This window comes from Pteronotus mesoamericanus, unplaced genomic scaffold (genome assembly GCF_021234165.1).
Source record: "Pteronotus mesoamericanus isolate MK-2021 breed Mesoamerican mustached bat unplaced genomic scaffold, CSHL_Meso_final contig_20, whole genome shotgun sequence".
Taxonomy (NCBI): domain Eukaryota; kingdom Metazoa; phylum Chordata; class Mammalia; order Chiroptera; family Mormoopidae; genus Pteronotus; species Pteronotus mesoamericanus.
The window spans coordinates 47,837,622-47,856,736 of NW_026555085.1; the positions used below are offsets into that span (position 1 = coordinate 47,837,622).

The 19,115-nt window shown below is 39.4% G+C and overlaps 1 protein-coding gene across 1 annotated transcript in view; it reads right to left on the minus strand.

Moving 5' to 3' along the window:
- MDN1 (midasin AAA ATPase 1) overlaps positions 1–19,115 on the minus strand; it is a 143,766-nt gene that overhangs the window by 112,266 nt on the left and 12,385 nt on the right. Inside the window, exons 3-8 of the mRNA XM_054569713.1 lie at positions 7,558–7,782; positions 7,088–7,195; positions 6,821–7,007; positions 4,117–4,359; positions 3,769–3,900; positions 781–884 (exon numbers count right to left, since the gene is read on the minus strand). Coding sequence (XP_054425688.1) covers positions 781–884; positions 3,769–3,900; positions 4,117–4,359; positions 6,821–7,007; positions 7,088–7,195; positions 7,558–7,782 — 999 coding nt within the window. The remainder of the gene's footprint in view (positions 1–780; positions 885–3,768; positions 3,901–4,116; positions 4,360–6,820; positions 7,008–7,087; positions 7,196–7,557; positions 7,783–19,115) is intronic.

Sequence of the window (19,115 nt, forward strand, 5' to 3'; positions counted from 1 at the left end):
TAATCAGGGTCTATTAAAATTAACAGGGCCTAGAAGGTGTTTCTTGAGAACTGCTAGGTTAGTGCCACATTCCATCTGGGAATGTGTATTCACTGTGGTATAATAAACACTCATATAATCAATAAATATAACATGACATTAGTTTCACTCCGAGGAATTTAAAGAGTTTGGAGAAGCTCTACAAGTACAGACTAGCAGCAGGAAGTTAACCACCGCCTTTGTGTTATTATAAACTGGAAACAGGAACACATACTAAGTTTCCTTAGGTTTTAGTCCTTTGTTGATGCTTATATTCAATTGAAAGCTATATGCCATTATCAACATCATCCTGGCTAGCCATTAGTTGGGCATTTACTATGTGACAGATCTTTAACGCAAGTCATTTCACTTCATTTTTACAATTTACATTAAGTTGTAAAGTAGGTATTGTAAGCCCCATTATAACCAGACAAACAAGGTACACACAGGTACAAAGTAGCAGTGTCAGGACTATCTGACAAGTCTCACCTCTGATAATTTTTGGAAACACGAAAAGAAGATAAAGTTGGTTTTTTTTAAGTGGTTACTTATTTATAAGTGGGCGGAAACCCTTATATTCTATATTACTTCCATTAAAAGTAGTCAGGAATGAAAAGACTGGATCTGTCATCAGTTCCAACTAACCTTGCTTAAAATCAGCCCAGAGAACTCTCTTCCAGGACTTTTGGACTTACCACTCTACTGTGCAGACTTACTAAGAAGAGGCTCCACAGCGGGAATAGAAAGGTTAATGTGACATACCTTCTGGTTGCAAAGAACTGAAATCCAGGAGCCACTTTTAGACAGTCACCGCGGCCAGGAATCAAGAGCTCTCCATTCTCCAAGAGGGGGATCAGTACAGAAACCTAAATCACAAAACCCCACTGATAATGCTATTAAGACCAAGTAATAAAAAAACAAAAACAAACAAACAAAACCCCACTCTCCAAATAACATTCTTGAAAGAAACTGCAGTTCTCACAGCACAAATTGGGATCAAAAGGCAGGTGGGGAAGGCTGGGCCACCTACACTCCAGCACAACTTACTTGTTCAACATTCACTGAGTACCTACAGTGGACCAGAACTAAGCAAGACACTAAAAATCCAGGCATGACTGAGGCTTTACAGCTTGGCGTCTGATGGGAGATAGCTATACAAAACACCATACAGCATGCCCAGTGTGACCCCAGGGATGTACAAAGTGATAGTGAATAGAGGCGGTAAATCAGCATGGAGGGGTTAAGAAGCAGGGCAATGAAGTTGACCCACAGGACATGACATTCACTCAGTCTTGAAGTATGAGCAGGAATTAGCCAGGTTTGGTGGGAGAGAAATGCACATACATTCCAGGGAAAATATTCAAATGGATAAATATATATGCCTAAGAGTGTGGCATGAGAAGATTCTGTTATGGTTAGGGCAGACTGTGCCATATGAAGTAGTGGAATAGTACAAGGCTTACAGATAGATGAGAAATAGCCTCCTGTGCTGAGCCTAGGAATTTTGAGTTTTTTCACAAAGGTTAATGAGAGGATTTTAGCCTGTCAGAAAACATTACATTTTTTTATTTTAGAAAACCAACTGTGCAGCACTATGGAAGATAAACTAAAAGGAGCGAGCCTGGAGCAAAAGACTTGAAAAAGAACACTAGTCAGGTAAGAAAGGTAAGAGGAGCAAAGGTAAGAAAGGAAAGAAAGAAGCCCTGTGCTAAGGCAGTAGGGTAGGAGAGAAAAGAATAGACAAGGAAAAATTCTAAGCAATTTAAGATTGAATGAGAGGCTAGAAGCGGGAAACATCAAACTTCTGGCTTGGTAACCATGGAACAGAAAAGACTGTTTTGAGAAAGAACAAATTCCATTTTGGACAACTTGAACTTGCACTGGTTTAGGAATATCCAAGTAAAGATTTTTTAAGAAAAGTGTGGACTACACACATGGATCTAGAGGAACCTGAGTTTACAAGGTAAGTTTGAAAAGAAACAAAAAGAAGGTTCAAAAAATCAGACGTAATTTTCATTATTTCATACATGGCTAGCAGCTGAAAGGAAAGTCCGAAATAACACAGAAACGACTGCAAGGTAACTCCAAAAAACTGGAAAAAAAAGAAGGGGGGGAGAGTCAACCTGAAGTAGAGCTGTAAAAGCTGCTGTAAAATATTGGGTTGGCCAAAAAAGTCCATTTGGTTTTTCCATAAGAGGGCTCTAGTAGTGCTTAATTATTTTTAACTTCATTCAAAACAATTTTTTTTTATTTTTTAAAGATTTTATTTATTTATTTTATAAATTGATTTATTTATTTTTTCAACTACATTTGTCTTTTTTTTTTTGTTAGAGTGTATTATGACAATTGTCATATCAGGATGCACTTAAAAAAAAGTATCAAAATTGGTGAATTTCTGTATAGCCATTTTAAAATTGAAGATGGAAGAAAATAAGCAACATATTCAGCATATTATGCTTTATTATTTCAAGAAAAGTAAAAACACAACTGAAACACAAAAAGAGATTTGTACAATGCATGGAGATGGTGCTGTGAAAGATTAAATGTGTCAGAAGTGGTTTGCGAAGTTTCACACTGGAGATTTCTCACTGGATGATGCTCCATGGTCAGTCAGATTGACCAGATGAAGTTGATAGGGAACTGAGACACTAATTGAGAACAATTAACACTATACAATGCAGGAGAGAGACAATAGACTCAAAATATTCGAATCAATAGTTACTGGTGAAAATGAAAAATGTGTCTCATTTTACGGAAAAAACCACATGGACTTTTTGGCCAACTCAATATTAGCTGAGCCCTGACTTGTGTGACTCAGTGGACTGGGTGATTCTGCAAACCAAAAGGTCACCAGTTCGACTCCCAGTCAAGACACATGCCAGGGCTGCAGGCCAGGTGTCCAGATGGGGGTGTGTGAGAAGCAACCAATAGATGTTTCTCTCATATATCAATGTTTCTCTCCCCCTTTTTCTCCCTCCTTTCCCCTCTCTAAAAATAAATAAATTCTGGCCCTGGCTGATGTTGCTCAGTGGATCAAGTGGTAGCCTGCAGATCAAAGGGTTGCTGGTTCAATTCCCAGTCAGGGCACACGCCTGGGTTGCAGGCTGGGTCCCCAGTTGGGGGCATGTAAGAGGCAACTGATTGGTATTTCTCTCCTTCTCTTTTTCCCTCCTTTCCTCTCTCTCAAAAAATGAATAAATAAAATCTTTTTAAAAAATTAGCTGGGAAGTTCTGGAAACAACTAAATAATCATCAAAGAATCCAGGTATGTTTTTAAGTAAATACATATTCACTCTAATGATAGTTATGTTTAAAACAACTGAACAGTACAACTTCTGAAAACAAATGTATTAACAGAAGAACTGTCTGCACAAAATGGAACTCAAAGAACAGGAATTTTCTGATGTTTACCAGACACCGCCCAAAGAAGACCAACACAGAAATCGTCAGTTTGGCCTTGAATCTGGACTCACTCATCAAAGATTATACTTAGCTCCACTTTTGTGAAACTGGTCACATATTCAACTATTAAATGAAAAGTACAAGCAAAATTTTATCAACATTCTATCAAACAAGAAACCAGTTAAGTAATCCAAGAGCTCAAACCAGATTAGGTAGGCAACCATGAATGATTTTCTTAAAACATATCTCTAATCAAACAACTATGTTTAAATCATTCCCTAGAATCACTACTAACAAAATGCTCTTCAAAAACAGGAAATTAGTGATTAATTAAGAGAAACCACATACCACGTCTAAGGGGGCATAGTCAATATCTTCCAGTAGGATCCAGTGTCCCTTTGTGGCTGCCTGTGTCAGGGTGCCAGGCTGCCACACAAACTCTCCTGGGACATCTGTGCAGCGATACATTCCCAACAGCATCTGCAGAAAGATGATAAAGTAATTACTCAAATCACGCCCCTGGGGTGCCACTCATATATCATTTGATTAATTCTATCATTTGTTTTTAGAACTTGGTCCCATGAGTTATGAAAGACCTGTAACTATTCTCACAGTCCCTTAGCAAAAACAGTATTTTAACACAAGTATTTATTTACACGCATGCTAATCCACCCAAACTTGCCATTTCCCAATTACCTTACTGTCAGTCTGATCGCCAAGCTGGACTTTGAGAAGCTGAGGGGGCTTCTTTCTGCCTGTCACTGCAGCTAAATGTTCAACTAAGGAAGTTTTGCCGCATCCTATCGGTCCTTCCAACAACACAGCATTCTGAGAAGCCACGGCCATAGCCAGCGTCTGAAGATTTTTGCAGACTGACTCAACCAGCACATAAGACTTAAAGGCCAGCTCCTGTTCATGAGAAGAATTCCTATTACTAGCCTAAGGAGGCAAGTAAGAAATAAAAAGGCATGTCAAGAATGTGTCCTTCATCCAAAAGACACAGGTTAATTAAATTTCTACAACAATGCTTCTTCCACTGACCTTCACACAAACCTCTGCCAATAAATTAGTAGTATCAGAAGTATAATAACAATAGGTGTTATCCAAAGTAAGTACCTGACTTTTTTCTTTTCTTTTCTTCCTCCCTCAACTCCTGCCTTGGCAGGAGAAAGAAAAACAAAAATTCACTAACAAACATAAGAAAATGTCCCAAAGTTTACAAAGCAAAAAAGCTGACACAGTGGGTGGGACATGGCACAACCAAATTATTTTATTTATTTTCCTTCCTCTTGCTATATTCTAGGATTTCCCATCTAAGATGAAAAATGTACGCAATAACCCTACCTGGGTAGCTCAGTTGGTTAGAGCATCATCCCAATGTGTCAAGGTTGTGGGTTCATTTCCCGGTCAGGGCACATGTAAAAATCAACCAATGAATGCATAAATAAGTGAAACAACAAATCGACGTTTGTCTCTTTCTCAAAAAAAAATATATATATAACATTTCTAAGACAATCAGGTAGTTGTGGACATTAACAATATATTTTATATTATAAAATTATTAAAATTTTCTCAGGCATAACAAAGAATATGGGTTTTTTAAGTGCTTTCCTTTTACATATATACTAAAATATTTAGATATGAACCATCTGGGAGTTGCTTTAAAAATAATATGGTGCGGGGTAAGAGTGCAGAAATATAAATGAAACATAACTGATCATGAATTTATAATTACTTAAGATGAGTGATGGGTAGGTACATGGGGGCTCATTACACCATTGTTTCTATTTTGGAATGTGTTCCACATTTTCCCTAACAGAAAGTTAAAAATTATAAAATAATGTACTCAATATGTTTAATTGGTACAGAGTTTCAGTTTTGCGAGATGAAAAGTTCTAGAGTTTGCAGAACAACGTGAATATACTTCACACAACTAACATGTACACTTAAAAATGTTTAGGATGGTCAATGTTATGTGTATTTTATCATAATTTAAAAAAAAGTTTTGCCCTGGCTGGTGTGTCTCAGAGGGTTGAGTGCCAGCCTACAAACTGAAAGGTCTCCAGTTCAATTCACAGAGTACATATCTGGGTTGCAGGCCAGGTCCCCAGTTGGGGGCGTCTGAGAGGCAATCAACTGATGTTTCTCTTACACATTGATGTTTCTCTCCCTCTCTTTCCCCGATCCTTCCCCTCTATAAATAAATAAATAAATAAAATCTTTTAAAAAAAATTTTAGGTAATAATGCACCTAATATAATACAAGGAAAAATGATCTCTTGGAAAAGTGGAATAATTATTAACTTTTAAGGAATAGTAACTTCTCAAACATGGCTAATCCCCTAAAGATATGTGAGGACAAAATACGATTCAGGGCTGAAAGTTCTTTGCGACTTTCTGAAGAACGATTACTCTAGCAATTTAGCCAATGGGCTGGGCCACAGTACCATTCTGCACTCTATCCCAGTGCCCTGACACTGCTACCCAACATCAAGCCCACCCCAACCAAAATCCCTCTCTACATTAAAATTCTAATGCACCAGACATAATCTACATCAGGAGAGTGGTTAAAGCGGGAAGGAAGGAGTCTTAGTGACAACACTGAAACACAGGGGCTTTTGGAAGTGCTGGTTACGCAGATGCATTCAGTTTATGAATAACCACTGAAATGTACACTTAAGACTTGTGCTTTTTTATATGTATATTATACTCCAACTTCTTTTTTAATTGTACTACCCAGTGACAAACCTATGGTTCAAGGAACAACCCATGACCTCCTCCTAGGAAAAAACTGGGTGGGTCTGACCAAAATGACAACTGATGATAAAGACTGCTGGGGGAAAAGAGAAAACTGACTGGCTCCCAATGGTTCCAGATTATGGAGCCAGATTATGAATTTATATATAAGCCTTTACCAAAGAGTGGTCTGGAGCCACATTCTTGGAAAGGTAATTTCATATGGCAGGGGGAAGCTGTCTACAGACACCAGCCTTCCCCACCACAAAGAAAAAACTCTCATTAAAAAAGGCAGCTGGGACTTAGACCTGTGTCTGCCAAAGTGCCAAGGGTCTCTGGGCAAGTCTGCCTGCCTCTGTTTTACGTAAATATGGTATCACAACATGCAACACCCAACCTCACACAGCTGTCACAGCAAGTAAAAGAGAGGATATATGAAAGTTCTTTGCTAAAGTTAAGAGCATCACACAAACATTGTTACTGTTTCTAATTTAACATTAAATAGGGACAAAGAAAAAAATCAGAGAGGCAGAGCCCTGAGTAAATTTCTCTTAAATGACCTTCTATAAATGGAAGAGCAACTTGGCCAACTCGACTTGGCTCTATGTTATAAATGTTTAAGAGGGGGAAGGGAGAACATGCCCTTGCTACTGATGCCAACATACCTGCTCTTCAGGTATGCACCCAGGCAGCACCACACCACAGACAGCAGTCACCCTGGAGGACAGGTCAGCTGAAACAAGGTGTCCCTGTAAATACTGCAGCTCCTTCTCCTTACGCCACAGGGAAGCTTCTGGATTGGCCAAAACCAAGGCCTTCTCCAAGTCCTGCAGCTGGGCCTCTTCTAGTAGCCTGAGTGAAATGAGGAACTCATCAATGACTTCAACCCAGAGTAAAGCTGCATCATGATCTCCAGAAACAGTCCATCTTACCTCAACCTGAAATGGATCAGTTCCTCACTATTAAAAATCTTCTTAAGGAATGATAACTTGTGCTCTTCATTCATGCAAGTTACCAGAGCAAGACAATGGGCTGTGTACCTGGAGAAAATAAAAGTATATACACTCATAGCCTGCAGGTGATTCTAAACAACAAAGAAGATTTGCTAGCCAACTGAACATTAAAAAAGGAAATCACATAGAATTAATATAACACATCTAAGAGTGGAAAATATAAATCAGGCATAATGAATTCACTTACAGAACATGAAAAAGGTGAAACGCCACTCACCTCATTTTCCTCTGATCTGATTACATGATTAAAGAAAGAGTAAGAACACAAAAGGCACCAGCACAAAGATAAACATTAAATGGTTTCCTTTCCCTCCTTATACAGCATGGCTCTGCACTCCCTCTACCATCCCCACACTAGAAGCACAGAAAAAAACCCAACAGCTACGCACCAGCGGACCAAGGTGTCATGGCTTCTGAGGAGAGGAACACACACACTCCAGTCCCAGAGCTCCCGAAACACAGACTGCTCTTGCTGCAAAAACTTGTAGGCTGCTTCCATGAGGTCCCGGAGCTTCATCCGCCTGCGTCCATAGCGGACTGGATTAGCATCTGAACTCTCTAGGAAGAGTCTTTGAAAGACTGGAGAAGTGTCCTTGAAATATCTCAGGGCAAACCTTCAAGAAGAAAGAGAGTACTTTCATTTGTTGGTGAGGATATCAATGTATACATCTCCACTTTGAGACACGACAGCAGAACATAACAGGAACTCCAAAGGTTCTGAAAAAAGAGAATCTAAAGCCACCTAGTCCTGAGATTACATCTGTTCAAATTCAGACAACACCAGGGTCGTGGCATGAGCTATCTAAGTGTTTACTACTGAAAATACACTAATTCTCAACAAACATTCTTTGACTCCTCACTATGAGCCAGAACACTGTTAAATCCTTGGGGTACAAAACCAAAAAGACAGTTTCCTTGTGGAACTTGCTATCTACTAAAGAAGGTACCCACTTACCCACTTTTACTTACACATATACACACTCCCACCCCACCTCTCTCTCTCTTTCTCTCTCACCTGGGGGAGTTGAGAAGAGAAACCTTGTTTGCATCTTAAATGAGAAAGAGGAGACCCTCAAGAAACAAAAGGCAGTAAGGTTGGAAAAGAACAAAAAGATACAAGACAAACAAAAAAACAACAAAATAGCAACAGTAAGTCTTTCCCTATCAATAGTCACTTTTAACTACAAATGATTTAAATTTTCAAAGGACATAGATTGGCTGAATGGTTAAAAAAAAAAAAAGCTTAAACTATATGCAATCTGTAAGGAACTCACTCTGAATCTAAGGACACACAGGTTGAAAGTGAAGAAATGACAAAATTCTATGCAATGGTAAGCAAAAGAGAGCAGGGTGGCTATATTAACACCAAACAAGACAGACTTTCAGTCAAAAACTGTTAAAAGAGACAAAGAACGACATTCTATAAAGATATGGGTCAATTCACCAAGGTGATATAATCATTTTAAATATTTATGCAGCAAACATGAGAGCTCCTAAATACATGAAGCAAACTTTGACAGATTTTAAAGGAGAAATGAATAGCCACCCAACAGTAACAGGAGACTTCAATACTTGACATCCAATAAGGGACAGAACGACGAGACAAAAGATCAGTAAAATAACAGAGGTCTTAAACACCCCTATGCACCAACTGAACCTAGCAGACATATATAGAACTCTCCATCGAACTACAACACATACATTCTTCCCTCCGGTATATGGAACATTCCCCAGGACAGACCACATGTTAGGACATGAAACGAGTATCAGCAAATTTTAAAATATTGCAATTATACAAAATACCCTTTCCTGTCACAATGGACCAAAACTAGGAATCCACAGCAAAGGTCTCCCGGGAACATGCCAGCACCTTTCCCTTCCTCCTCTTTCTCCCCCACAGGCATGCATCTCATAAACTTTAAGGGAGCCCATGAGACTTGCAACCTGGGGAGCAATGGGCAAGCGGCAGCTCATCCTGGGCTAAGCCCCTGACCCTATCTCCAAGGCCCCCTTTTCCCTGACTTCTCAGTGAGCCAAAGCAGCCCTGCCTAGGCTCTTCCCTGTTGCTTCTTCTGTCCTAAGCTCTTCCTTGTTTCACTCTCCCTACCTTCAATAAACGTACTCTCAAAATAAGAAGGAAAAAAAAAAAGAAATCTACGGAGGTAAAATCTTTAAATATGTGGAAATTAAACAGCACACTCTTAACCAACGGGTAAAAAAAGTCACAAGAGAAATTAAAAAAGTCACAAGAGAAATTAGGAAATATCTTGACACAAATGAAAACAAAAACACAATATACCAAAACCTATGTGATGCAGCAAAAGTAGTGCTAAGAGAGAAGTTTATAGCTATAAACATGTCTATTTTTTTTAAAAGATCTCATTAACAACCTAACTTTACACCTCAAGGAACTAGAAAAAAGAACAAAGAAAACCTAAAACTACAGGGAAAAAAAGGAAATAAAGACCAGAACAAAGAGCACAGAAAAACAATAGTAAAAAAATCAACAAAACTAAGAGTTGGTTTTTGAAAACATCAAGAAAAGTGATAAACTCTGAGTTAGAGGAACTAGGAGAAAAAGCAGAAGACAAATAACTAAAATCAGAAATAAGAGGCTACACTATCAAGCATGACACCAAAAGTAAAAAGATTATAAGAGAATATTCTGAATTATATGTCAACAAAATGAATAACCTAAGGTAAAGAGATAAATTCCTAAAAAAGATAATTTCCCAACAGCGAATCATAAAGAAATAGAAAATCTGAACAAACCAATAAATTAGGAAGGAGACTGAATCAATAATCAAAACCTTCCCAAATAAGGAAAAGTCCAAGACCCTCACTGGAGAATTCTACCAAACATTTAAAGTTAACACTCATCCTTTTCAATCTCTTCCAAAAAGCTGAAGAGGAGAGAACACTTCAAGTTCATTCCATGAGGCCAGAATTGCCTTGATATCAAAGCCAGGTAAAGACACTACAAGAGCCCTGGCTGGCGTGACTCAGTGTATTGAGCGCTGGCCTATGAACCAGGGAGTTGTTGGTTCAATTCCCAGTCAGGGCACATGCCTGGGTTGCAGGCCTGGTCCCCAGCAGGGGGCAAGCAAGAGGTTACCACACAATAATGTCTGTCTCCCTCCATTCCCCTCTAAAAATAAATAAAATCTTTAATTTTAAGAAAAACACACTACAAGAGAGAAAAACTACAGATCAATATTCGTGGTGAACACTGATGCAAAAACCCTCAACAAAATACTAGCAAACCAAAACCAACAATATTTTAAATATATTATATACTATGACCAAGTGGGAGTCATTCCTGAAATACAATAATGGATCAACATATAAACATCAATCAATATAATATACATTAACAGAATAAATAAAAAAACCAAAATGATGATTTCAATTAATGCAGAAAAAGCATTTGACAGGATTCAAGACCCTTCTCATGATAAAAAGACTCACTAAACCAGTAACACAAGAAACTACCTCAACATAATAACCACCATAAATAAAAAACCCACAGCTAACATTATACTCTATGGTGAAAAACTGAATGCTTTTTCTCTATGACCAGGGACAAGACAAGGATGCCCACTCTCAGCAATTTTATTCAACACAGTACTGAATGTTCTAGCCTGAGCAATTAGGCAAGAAAAAAACATGATGCTGTGGGGTGCACTGAGTCTCAGCTTCATGTATCAGAAACCCTTGGTGCATTCCTGACTCTGACACATACAGACTGAAAACATAAGCATGTCCCTTACATTCCCTGCCCATCTGTTTCCTGCTCCAATGAAAAGATAGAACAACAGAAGCTAGAGCTGTTATGGAATTAGGTGACATAACATATGTGAAATACTTAGAAGCTTGAGAGGGAGAAACTTCATGCCACATAGGTGGAAGTTGACCCTACTTGCTCTTGCCCCAAACTGAGATGCTCAGCTGATCTGTTGACAAATAAACTGAACATTCAACAGAATCTTAGTGGACATGAAGTTCGGAAGCCAGAGAGAACAGAAGACATTTCACAACCAGCGGTGAGGAGATTTTATAGGTTGTAGGGAAAATACTTCATGCACGGCACCTGCAGCAGTGGAGAGCCCAGTCAGAGACCCCAGCTTTGCAGTTTCCCCCTTTCCAGGACAGAGAACCTCCAGACCTGGGCCAGCATACAAAGTCGGGGAGATCCACGCTACACACACACACACACACACACACACGCACGCACGCACGCACGCACGCACGCACCCCCACAGCTGCAGCCAAGAGAGTGCCAGAGAGAGAAAGGGACTCTATGTGCACCTTGGTCAGGCGGAGGCAGGCTGCAATCAGCCGGGACTGTGACAGACTTTTGGCTTTTTGTAAAGGGGGTATGTGTGGAAAACTGGACAGTAACTCAGTACTGTGGTGGGTATGCCCAGAAAGACTTCTTGAAAGGGGAACTGAAGTGTGCTGGCCAGGGACCCCCCCACATGCAGCTGCCCTGCCAGCAAAAGGGAAAGACTGGAAGCCCAGTTTGCTCCCAATGAATACAGCTGGGCAGAGAGATCAGAAAGGTGCACAAAGGGGTTTCTCGGCTCCAGCCCGGCTCAGCTAGCAGGCCAGAGGCTGTGCAGAGAGGAGTGTTTGGGGACAGTGTCTGCTGAGAGGGCAGTGGGCTGGGAAGAGGATGGGGAAGAGTTGGTTCACCTGAGATTATTTACACCCCCTGAAGGCAGAGCCCTCTCCCCCAGCCAGCAGAGATCAAACCTCTGGGAAGGGAAGGACTCACCCAGCCCCCACCTCCTGCAGGACTGAAAGGACCACCCCACCGCTTCCAACTGGGAAGCTCTGCAAAAAACAGACAGGACAGGCTCAAGAATCCCCTGTAAGGTGCATTTCCACAAGAGAAAGACAGAGAGAATAACCTAAAGGGCCCATTTTGAACTTCTCTCAGGAAGACAAAATACACTGGTTCCTAGGGCCCTATTTCACTGAGGCCAGCAAAGCAGGGAGATGAGAAATCAGTGCAGCAAGAGGGAATCGGGGCTCCACCCAGCTTTGGCTCACACACAGAACTGCCATAAGCACCAATCAGGAAAGACCCTCTTACAAAAATTGGACCCTCCCTTGAAACAGACAGCTTGTTCATAAAAAACTATACTTTATTGGACACAGGCTGGCACAGAACAAGACAGGTGGTGCAGGGGCAAGGGGACATACCCAGTTTCCCAGAAGATTGATCAGTGCCCCCCAGCGGAGACTCAGGGGTCCCACCATCCCAATCGCAATAAAAGCCCCCTCTAGAGGCAGATGAAAGTGATACGGGCGGTGGTGCCAGAAGTTGGACGACCCACCCTGGGACCCTGAGACCCTGAGACCCTGAGACCCTGAGCTGATAAAAAGCCAGAGGTAGATCCTGGAAGAGAAGACAGAAGGCAAACACCAAACTCTGCTGAGTCAAATTCCACCTCGTACTTCTTCAGAATTTGTATTTTCCTTTCTTTTTTTTCTTTTTCTTTCTTTCTTTCTTTCACATAGGCTTTTAATAATTCTTTCACTTCAATAGTATTCCAACTAATTCACTATTCTTTGTCCTCTTTTATTCTTTTTATTTATATTTTTTAATTTTATTTTGACTTCAAATCTCACATTATAACCTTCCATTCTCTTACTCCATTTTGCCTTCTTTCTGTCCATTCTTATTTTCACTGTAAATTGTATTTTCCCCTATGCGTCACCTTGTTCCTATTCCTTACTCTTACTATTTCTCTTCCCTCTAGCCTCTCAAAATCATTCTTCCTTCCTTTAGTCAGATCACATTCTTTTTCCCCTTTTTCTATTCTTATTTTCTTTCCATCTTTATAAGTCGTGGCTTGTTTGGCATGTATATTAGTTATTGATGTTCTTCTACTTTATTCCTATTTGTTCATTTTTTTTTTTTTAATTTCAAATCTCACAGATTATTCTCCTTCTGTCTTACTCCATTTTGCCTTCCTCCTGTCCTTCCTTATTTGAGTTTGGAATTTTATTTTCTTAGCCTGGACTCTATTCTTTACTCTTATTATTTCTCCTCCCTCTATCCTCTCAAAATTGTTTTTCTTTACTGTAAACATCTTATACTCTTTTCTTTTTTGTATAATTCTCTTTCCACCTTTATTTTATCTTCGTTCAGCTCTCATTATTGACCCTGTTGTGGTTTTTCAGCAATTTTGTTCCCTTTGGTCACTTTTTTCTCTTTTATTTCAAATCTCATATTATACTCCTCCCTTTTCTTACTCCATTTTGCCATAGCCCTTTCCTGTTTTACTTACATCTTAAATTCTATCTTCCCTTTTTTTGCTTTGTTTCTATTCCCTACTCTTATTAATTCCCCTCCCACTTCCCTCTCAAAATCATTTTTCTCTCCTTTAGTCATCTCATATTCCCTTTTTCCTATCTTATAATATTCTAAATCTCTTTCCAACTTTATTAATATTTGCTCAATTGCTGTTCATATCGCTGATGTGGTAGGGGGGTATTTTTGCTGGGATGGGTTTGGTTTTCTGGGTAGTATTTCTTTGTTAACCAGAACCTGTACAAAAGCATACAAAACGCAGTGGGAGTTGTGACTCCCAGTCAGCCAGCTGGAGGTGAGAGCCTACCAGTGAATGAGCCATCAATAATCAGAGCCCAAGTACAACAAGAGAGCCCACATAACCTGAATAAAGGGCAATCCTAGAGCATCCAGATCAGAACATCCAAGAGATTGCACCACTGAGTCCCACAGAACTCCTACCACAGAAGCCCACCTCAAAAAGACAGGCAGGCAAAGCAGAGCAACCTGAGATGCAGAAACAAACAAAAAGAGTCACCTAAAATGGGGAGACAAAGAAATAACCCCCAACCAAGAGGAAAGGAAGAATCCCCAGAAAAAGAGCTAAATGAAATTGAGGCAAGCAATCTATCAGACATAGAATTCAAAATAACAGTTATAGGGTTGTTCAAGGAACTCAGAACTGCAAGGAACTTTATGGGAACTACAAGGAACTTAGTGGGAACCATAGCAGCACAAAAAAGGACATGGAAACTATGAATAAACAGGAAGAAATGAAGAATACAATATCTGGAATTAAAAATACAACTAAAGGCATTAAAGGCAGGCTAGATGAAGCAGAGAACTGAATTAGCAAGTTGGAAAACAAGGAACAAAGAAATGCACAGAGCAACAAAACTAAAAAAGATTCAAAAAGAATGATAGTTTAAGGGAGCTTCAGGACAACATGAAACATTAACAACATTCTCATTATAGGAATACCAGGAAAAGAAAAGGAGCAAGGGGTATAAAACCTGTTTGAAAAAATGGCAAGAGAAAACTTCCTTAGGTTGGTGAGGGAAAAAGTCACACAGTTCAGGAAGCACAGGGGTTCTCAATCAAGATAAACCCAAAAAAGCCTACTTCGAGACACATCATAATTAAAATGACAAGTTTTAAAGACAAAGAGAGAACTTTAAAGGCAGCAAGAGAGAAACAGCTAGAAACATACAAAGGAGCTCTAATAAGGCTATAAGCTGAGTTCTCAACATAAACACTGCAAGCCAGAAAGCACTGGCATGAAATATTCCAGGTAATGAAAGGCAAGAACCGACAACCAAGACTACTCTATACAGCAAGTATCCCATTTAAAATGAAAGGTGAAATAGAGAGCTTCCCAGACAAAAGGAGGCTAAAAGAGTACATCTCCACAAGAATGCACTGCAACAGATGCTCAAAGGACTGCTATAAAAAGAACAAGAGAGAAAGAAAGAGAAACACAGGCACAGAAAAAATGGCAATTAATAAGTACCTACCAAAAATAACCTGAAGTATAAATGGATTAAATGCTACCATCAAAAGACATAGGGTAGCTGAATGGATAAGAAAGCACAACCCACATATATGCTGTCTACAAGAGACCCACCTCAGAAAAAAGATCTACACAGGCTGAAAGTGAAGGGATGAAAAAAAAAATATTCCAAGCAAACAGACACAAAAAGAAAGCTGGGATAGCAATATTTATATCAGACAAAATAGACTTCAAAACAAAAGCCATAAAAAGGGACAAAGAAGGTAACTACATAATATTTAAGGGAATAGTCCAACAGGAGGATATAACCCTTGTAAACATACATGCACCCAACAAAGGAGCACCTAAATATATAAGGAAAATCTTGGATGACTTTAAGAAATATATTTACAACAACAAAGTAATCATAGGGGATTTTAACACCCCATTATCAACAATGGATAGATCTTCCAAACAAAGAATCAACAAGGATACTGTGGCGCTGAACAATGCACTAGATCAAATGGCCTTAATTTATATATACAGAATCTTTCACACCCAAAAAGCAAAATATGCATTTTTTTCAAATGCACATAGAACATTTTCAAAGACAGACTACATTGTAGGACACAAAACAAGCCTCAAAAAATTCAAGAAAATTAAAATCATATCAAGTATGTGCTCATATCACAATGGATTGAAGCTAGAAACCAATCTCAAGGAAAAAACTCAAAAACACTCAAATACAGCGAGACTGATTAACATGTTATTAAATAATGAATGGGTCAACAATGAGATCAAGTAAGAAATCAAAAAGTATCTATAAACAAATGAAAATGTACATAAAACAGTCCTGGTGTGGCTCAACGGACCAATCACCGACCTGCGAGCCAAGAGACTGCCGGTGTGATTCCCAGTCAGGGCAGGTGCCTGGGTTGCGGGCCAGGTCCCCAGTAGGGGCACACGAAAGGCAACCACACATTGACGTTTCCCGCTCTTCTTCATCCTTTTCCCCTCTCTCTAAAAATAAATAAATAAAATCTTTTTAAAAAAATTCGGGAATAACAATAAAACAAATCTTTAAAAAAAAAAAAAAAAGAAGAAGAAAGCTTCCTAACACAGGATTTGGCTTTTTTTTTTTTTGGCTATGTCATCAAAAGCACAATCAACAAAAGCACAAATAGACAAATGTTACCACATTCAACTAAAAAAAGGCTTTTGTACAGCAAAGGAAATAATCTATGAAGTGGAGAGTGAAGAGGCAATCTAGAGAATGGGAGAAAATACTTGCAAGTCACGTATCCAATAAGGGATCATTACCCAGAATATATAAAGAACTTATACAAATTAAAAAAAAAAAAACAAAAAACAAATAACCCAATTTTAAAAATGGACAAAGGAAAAGCCCTGGATGAGTAGCTCAATTGGCTGGAGCACTGGCCTGGTATGACTAGGTTGCGGGTTCAATCCCCCCAGTCTGGGCATGTACAAGAAACAACCAATAAATGCAAAAGTAAGTGGAACAACAAATCAATGTCTCTCTCCCTCTCTCAAATAAATTTTTAAAAATTTTTTAAAAATAATGGACAAAGGATATGAACAGTCATTTCTCCAAAGATATACAAATGACCAACAAGCATTTGAAGTATATGAAACATCATTAATGAGAGGAATGCAAATCAAAACCACAGGAAGATAGCATCTCACATTCATTAGGATGGCTAGTATTTAAAAAAAAAAAGGCAATTTTGTTGGTGAGGATATAGAAAAGCTGGAACCCTTGTACACTGTTGGTGGGACTGTAAAACAGTGCAACCGCTATGGAAAACAGTATGGAGTTCCTTGAAAAAATAAAAATAGAACTACCATATTTCCACACCAAGCAAACATTATTTTAAACATTAAATCTAAATTTAATTATAGGTTGAAATGCAGTGTTATCAGATCCATATAATCCAGCAATCCCACCTGCAGGTAAATTATCAAAAGAATTGAAATTAGGGTCTTGAAGAGTATTTGCATACTCATGTTCATAACAGCACTATTCTCAACAGCCAAGAGATGGAAGCAATCCAAGTATTTTTAACAGATGAATAAATAGTGGCATCCATATACAACAATACTGTGCCACTTTAAAAAAGGAAATCCCATCACATACAACAACATAGATAAACCTTCATGCTAACCGAAATAAACCAATCATAAAAAGACAAATTACTCTATGATTCCACTTATCTATAATAATCAAATCCATAGCTACAGAAAGGAGGATGGTGGAACAAAAGCAAACTCCTCTGTGCCCTGTATGTGTTCAACCATGAAGGAAGCCATTGGTTTAACTCCTTCTGTGCTCATTACCCAGGCTTACAATGGAGAGGGAGTAGAACACAGAGGCTGTCAATAGTAGGTACTATTATCCCCCATATGCAGTTAAGGAAACAAGTCTAAAGCGGTTAGGTTATTTGCTCAAAGTCACAAAACTACTAAGTGCAGAGTGGTTATTTGAATCCAGTGATAAATGCCATGCTCAGATGTGTGATTCAGTTGTTCTACTGAAAACATGAAGAAGGTAGATTCATCAAGAGTTGGCGTTTTCTAGATAAGCATGAACACTAAACAGAGGGACATAGGAGCATAAATTAATAGACAGGAACCATAATGTGGAAAAAGAATTTCACACTGTACAAGAAGGTTATATCCAGGAAGGGGGTGATAAACTGGAAGAAAGAGTTAGCAGTTCCAGTGAGGAGAAAGAACTGTTGTTAAACACACTTGAGCAAGTGAACTAGTGGGATAAGAGACGCAGTCTGGGAATGGTGCATTTGAGTCAGCAATTTCAAAGGTGATGGATGATGCAGATACAAGGTAGGCCCAGAGTGTGACCACTGCCGTGAGCAGGGCATGTGGAATGAAAAAAGAACATCACTGGAGAATAGCTAGTCAAGTAAAAGCAGTCACATTGTATGGATGTCCCAAGCTTGAAGATAAGAGCTGGGGTTGGAAAAAGATGGTGGGCCAGTTGCCAACTTACTAAAAGGAAGAACCAGGACATTGGTTGTTGGTCGATAATCACTAAAAAAAGCAGAAGAAAGCAGGTGCCACAGACACAAAGTTATACAGGATAGGGAAAGAATGTCCAAAAAATTCATAGAGAAGGGCACCCACTAGATACGCTGACCATGAGGGATGTCGAGGGTGAAATTAAAGGACCCCTATCTGAGTACCAAAAGGACACAGTACCCTTCAGACCACCACAAATCAGTGACAGCAAGGAGGCAAAAGAAACAGAGAAGAGGCCAAAAGTATACGAGAGTGTGTGCAGGTTATAAAGCAGTCAGAGGGCACAAGAAAAGGATTTGGGTGACAGAAGAGGTCTGACCATCAGTTGGGTGGGAGAATACAAACATGAAAATTAAGGAGATTGGTGGGAAGGCTTGGATTTCAATTAGCAAGCCTAGCAAACAGGAATAGAGGCCTGGTGAATTAACACTCAAGATATTCTGAAGGAGACTGGACAAATGGGTCTTACGAGATTCAGCTATGGCTTAGAAGGGAGACCTGACAGCGGTGGCGTGGGAGGCTGGTATGTGCTCCAACAGCTCAAGGCAGCTGGTGCCAGCCGCCCATGTGGGACCAGCAGGCAGGAACATACAAACATGTAGGCATGTAACAATGACCAAGTGATCAACCTGACCCAAGGGGTCTTCGAGGAGAAGACAGGGGGTAGGGAGCAGAGTGCACTGGCAACAGCCCTACTAAGCTTGTAAGACAAGTGTGGGAAGAGAACTTGCAATCCACTGTAAGGGAGACCGGTCGATATTCCTTCCCAAACTTATTTGAGTACAGCACTGTTTTTTCTAGAGACCCAGGAAGTACTCTAAAATTCTACAGAATGATGGATGGACCAATAAAGCACTATTAGCCAGAGAAAAAAAATGATCAGATTTGTCCCGAGAGACTATCCAAAGACTAAGGATGAGAGTCTCTTTGCTGGGGTAAGAAAAACTCATACAGTCTAAAAATGCAACAAGGAACAACAAGATTACATATTTAATCTCAGATGAGCCACTCACTTGGGCAACTTATCAAACTCCTTCTAGCATCGAGAAATAAGACCTGCGGTCCAGTTCTGGCTCTGACACTTAAAACAACTTAGT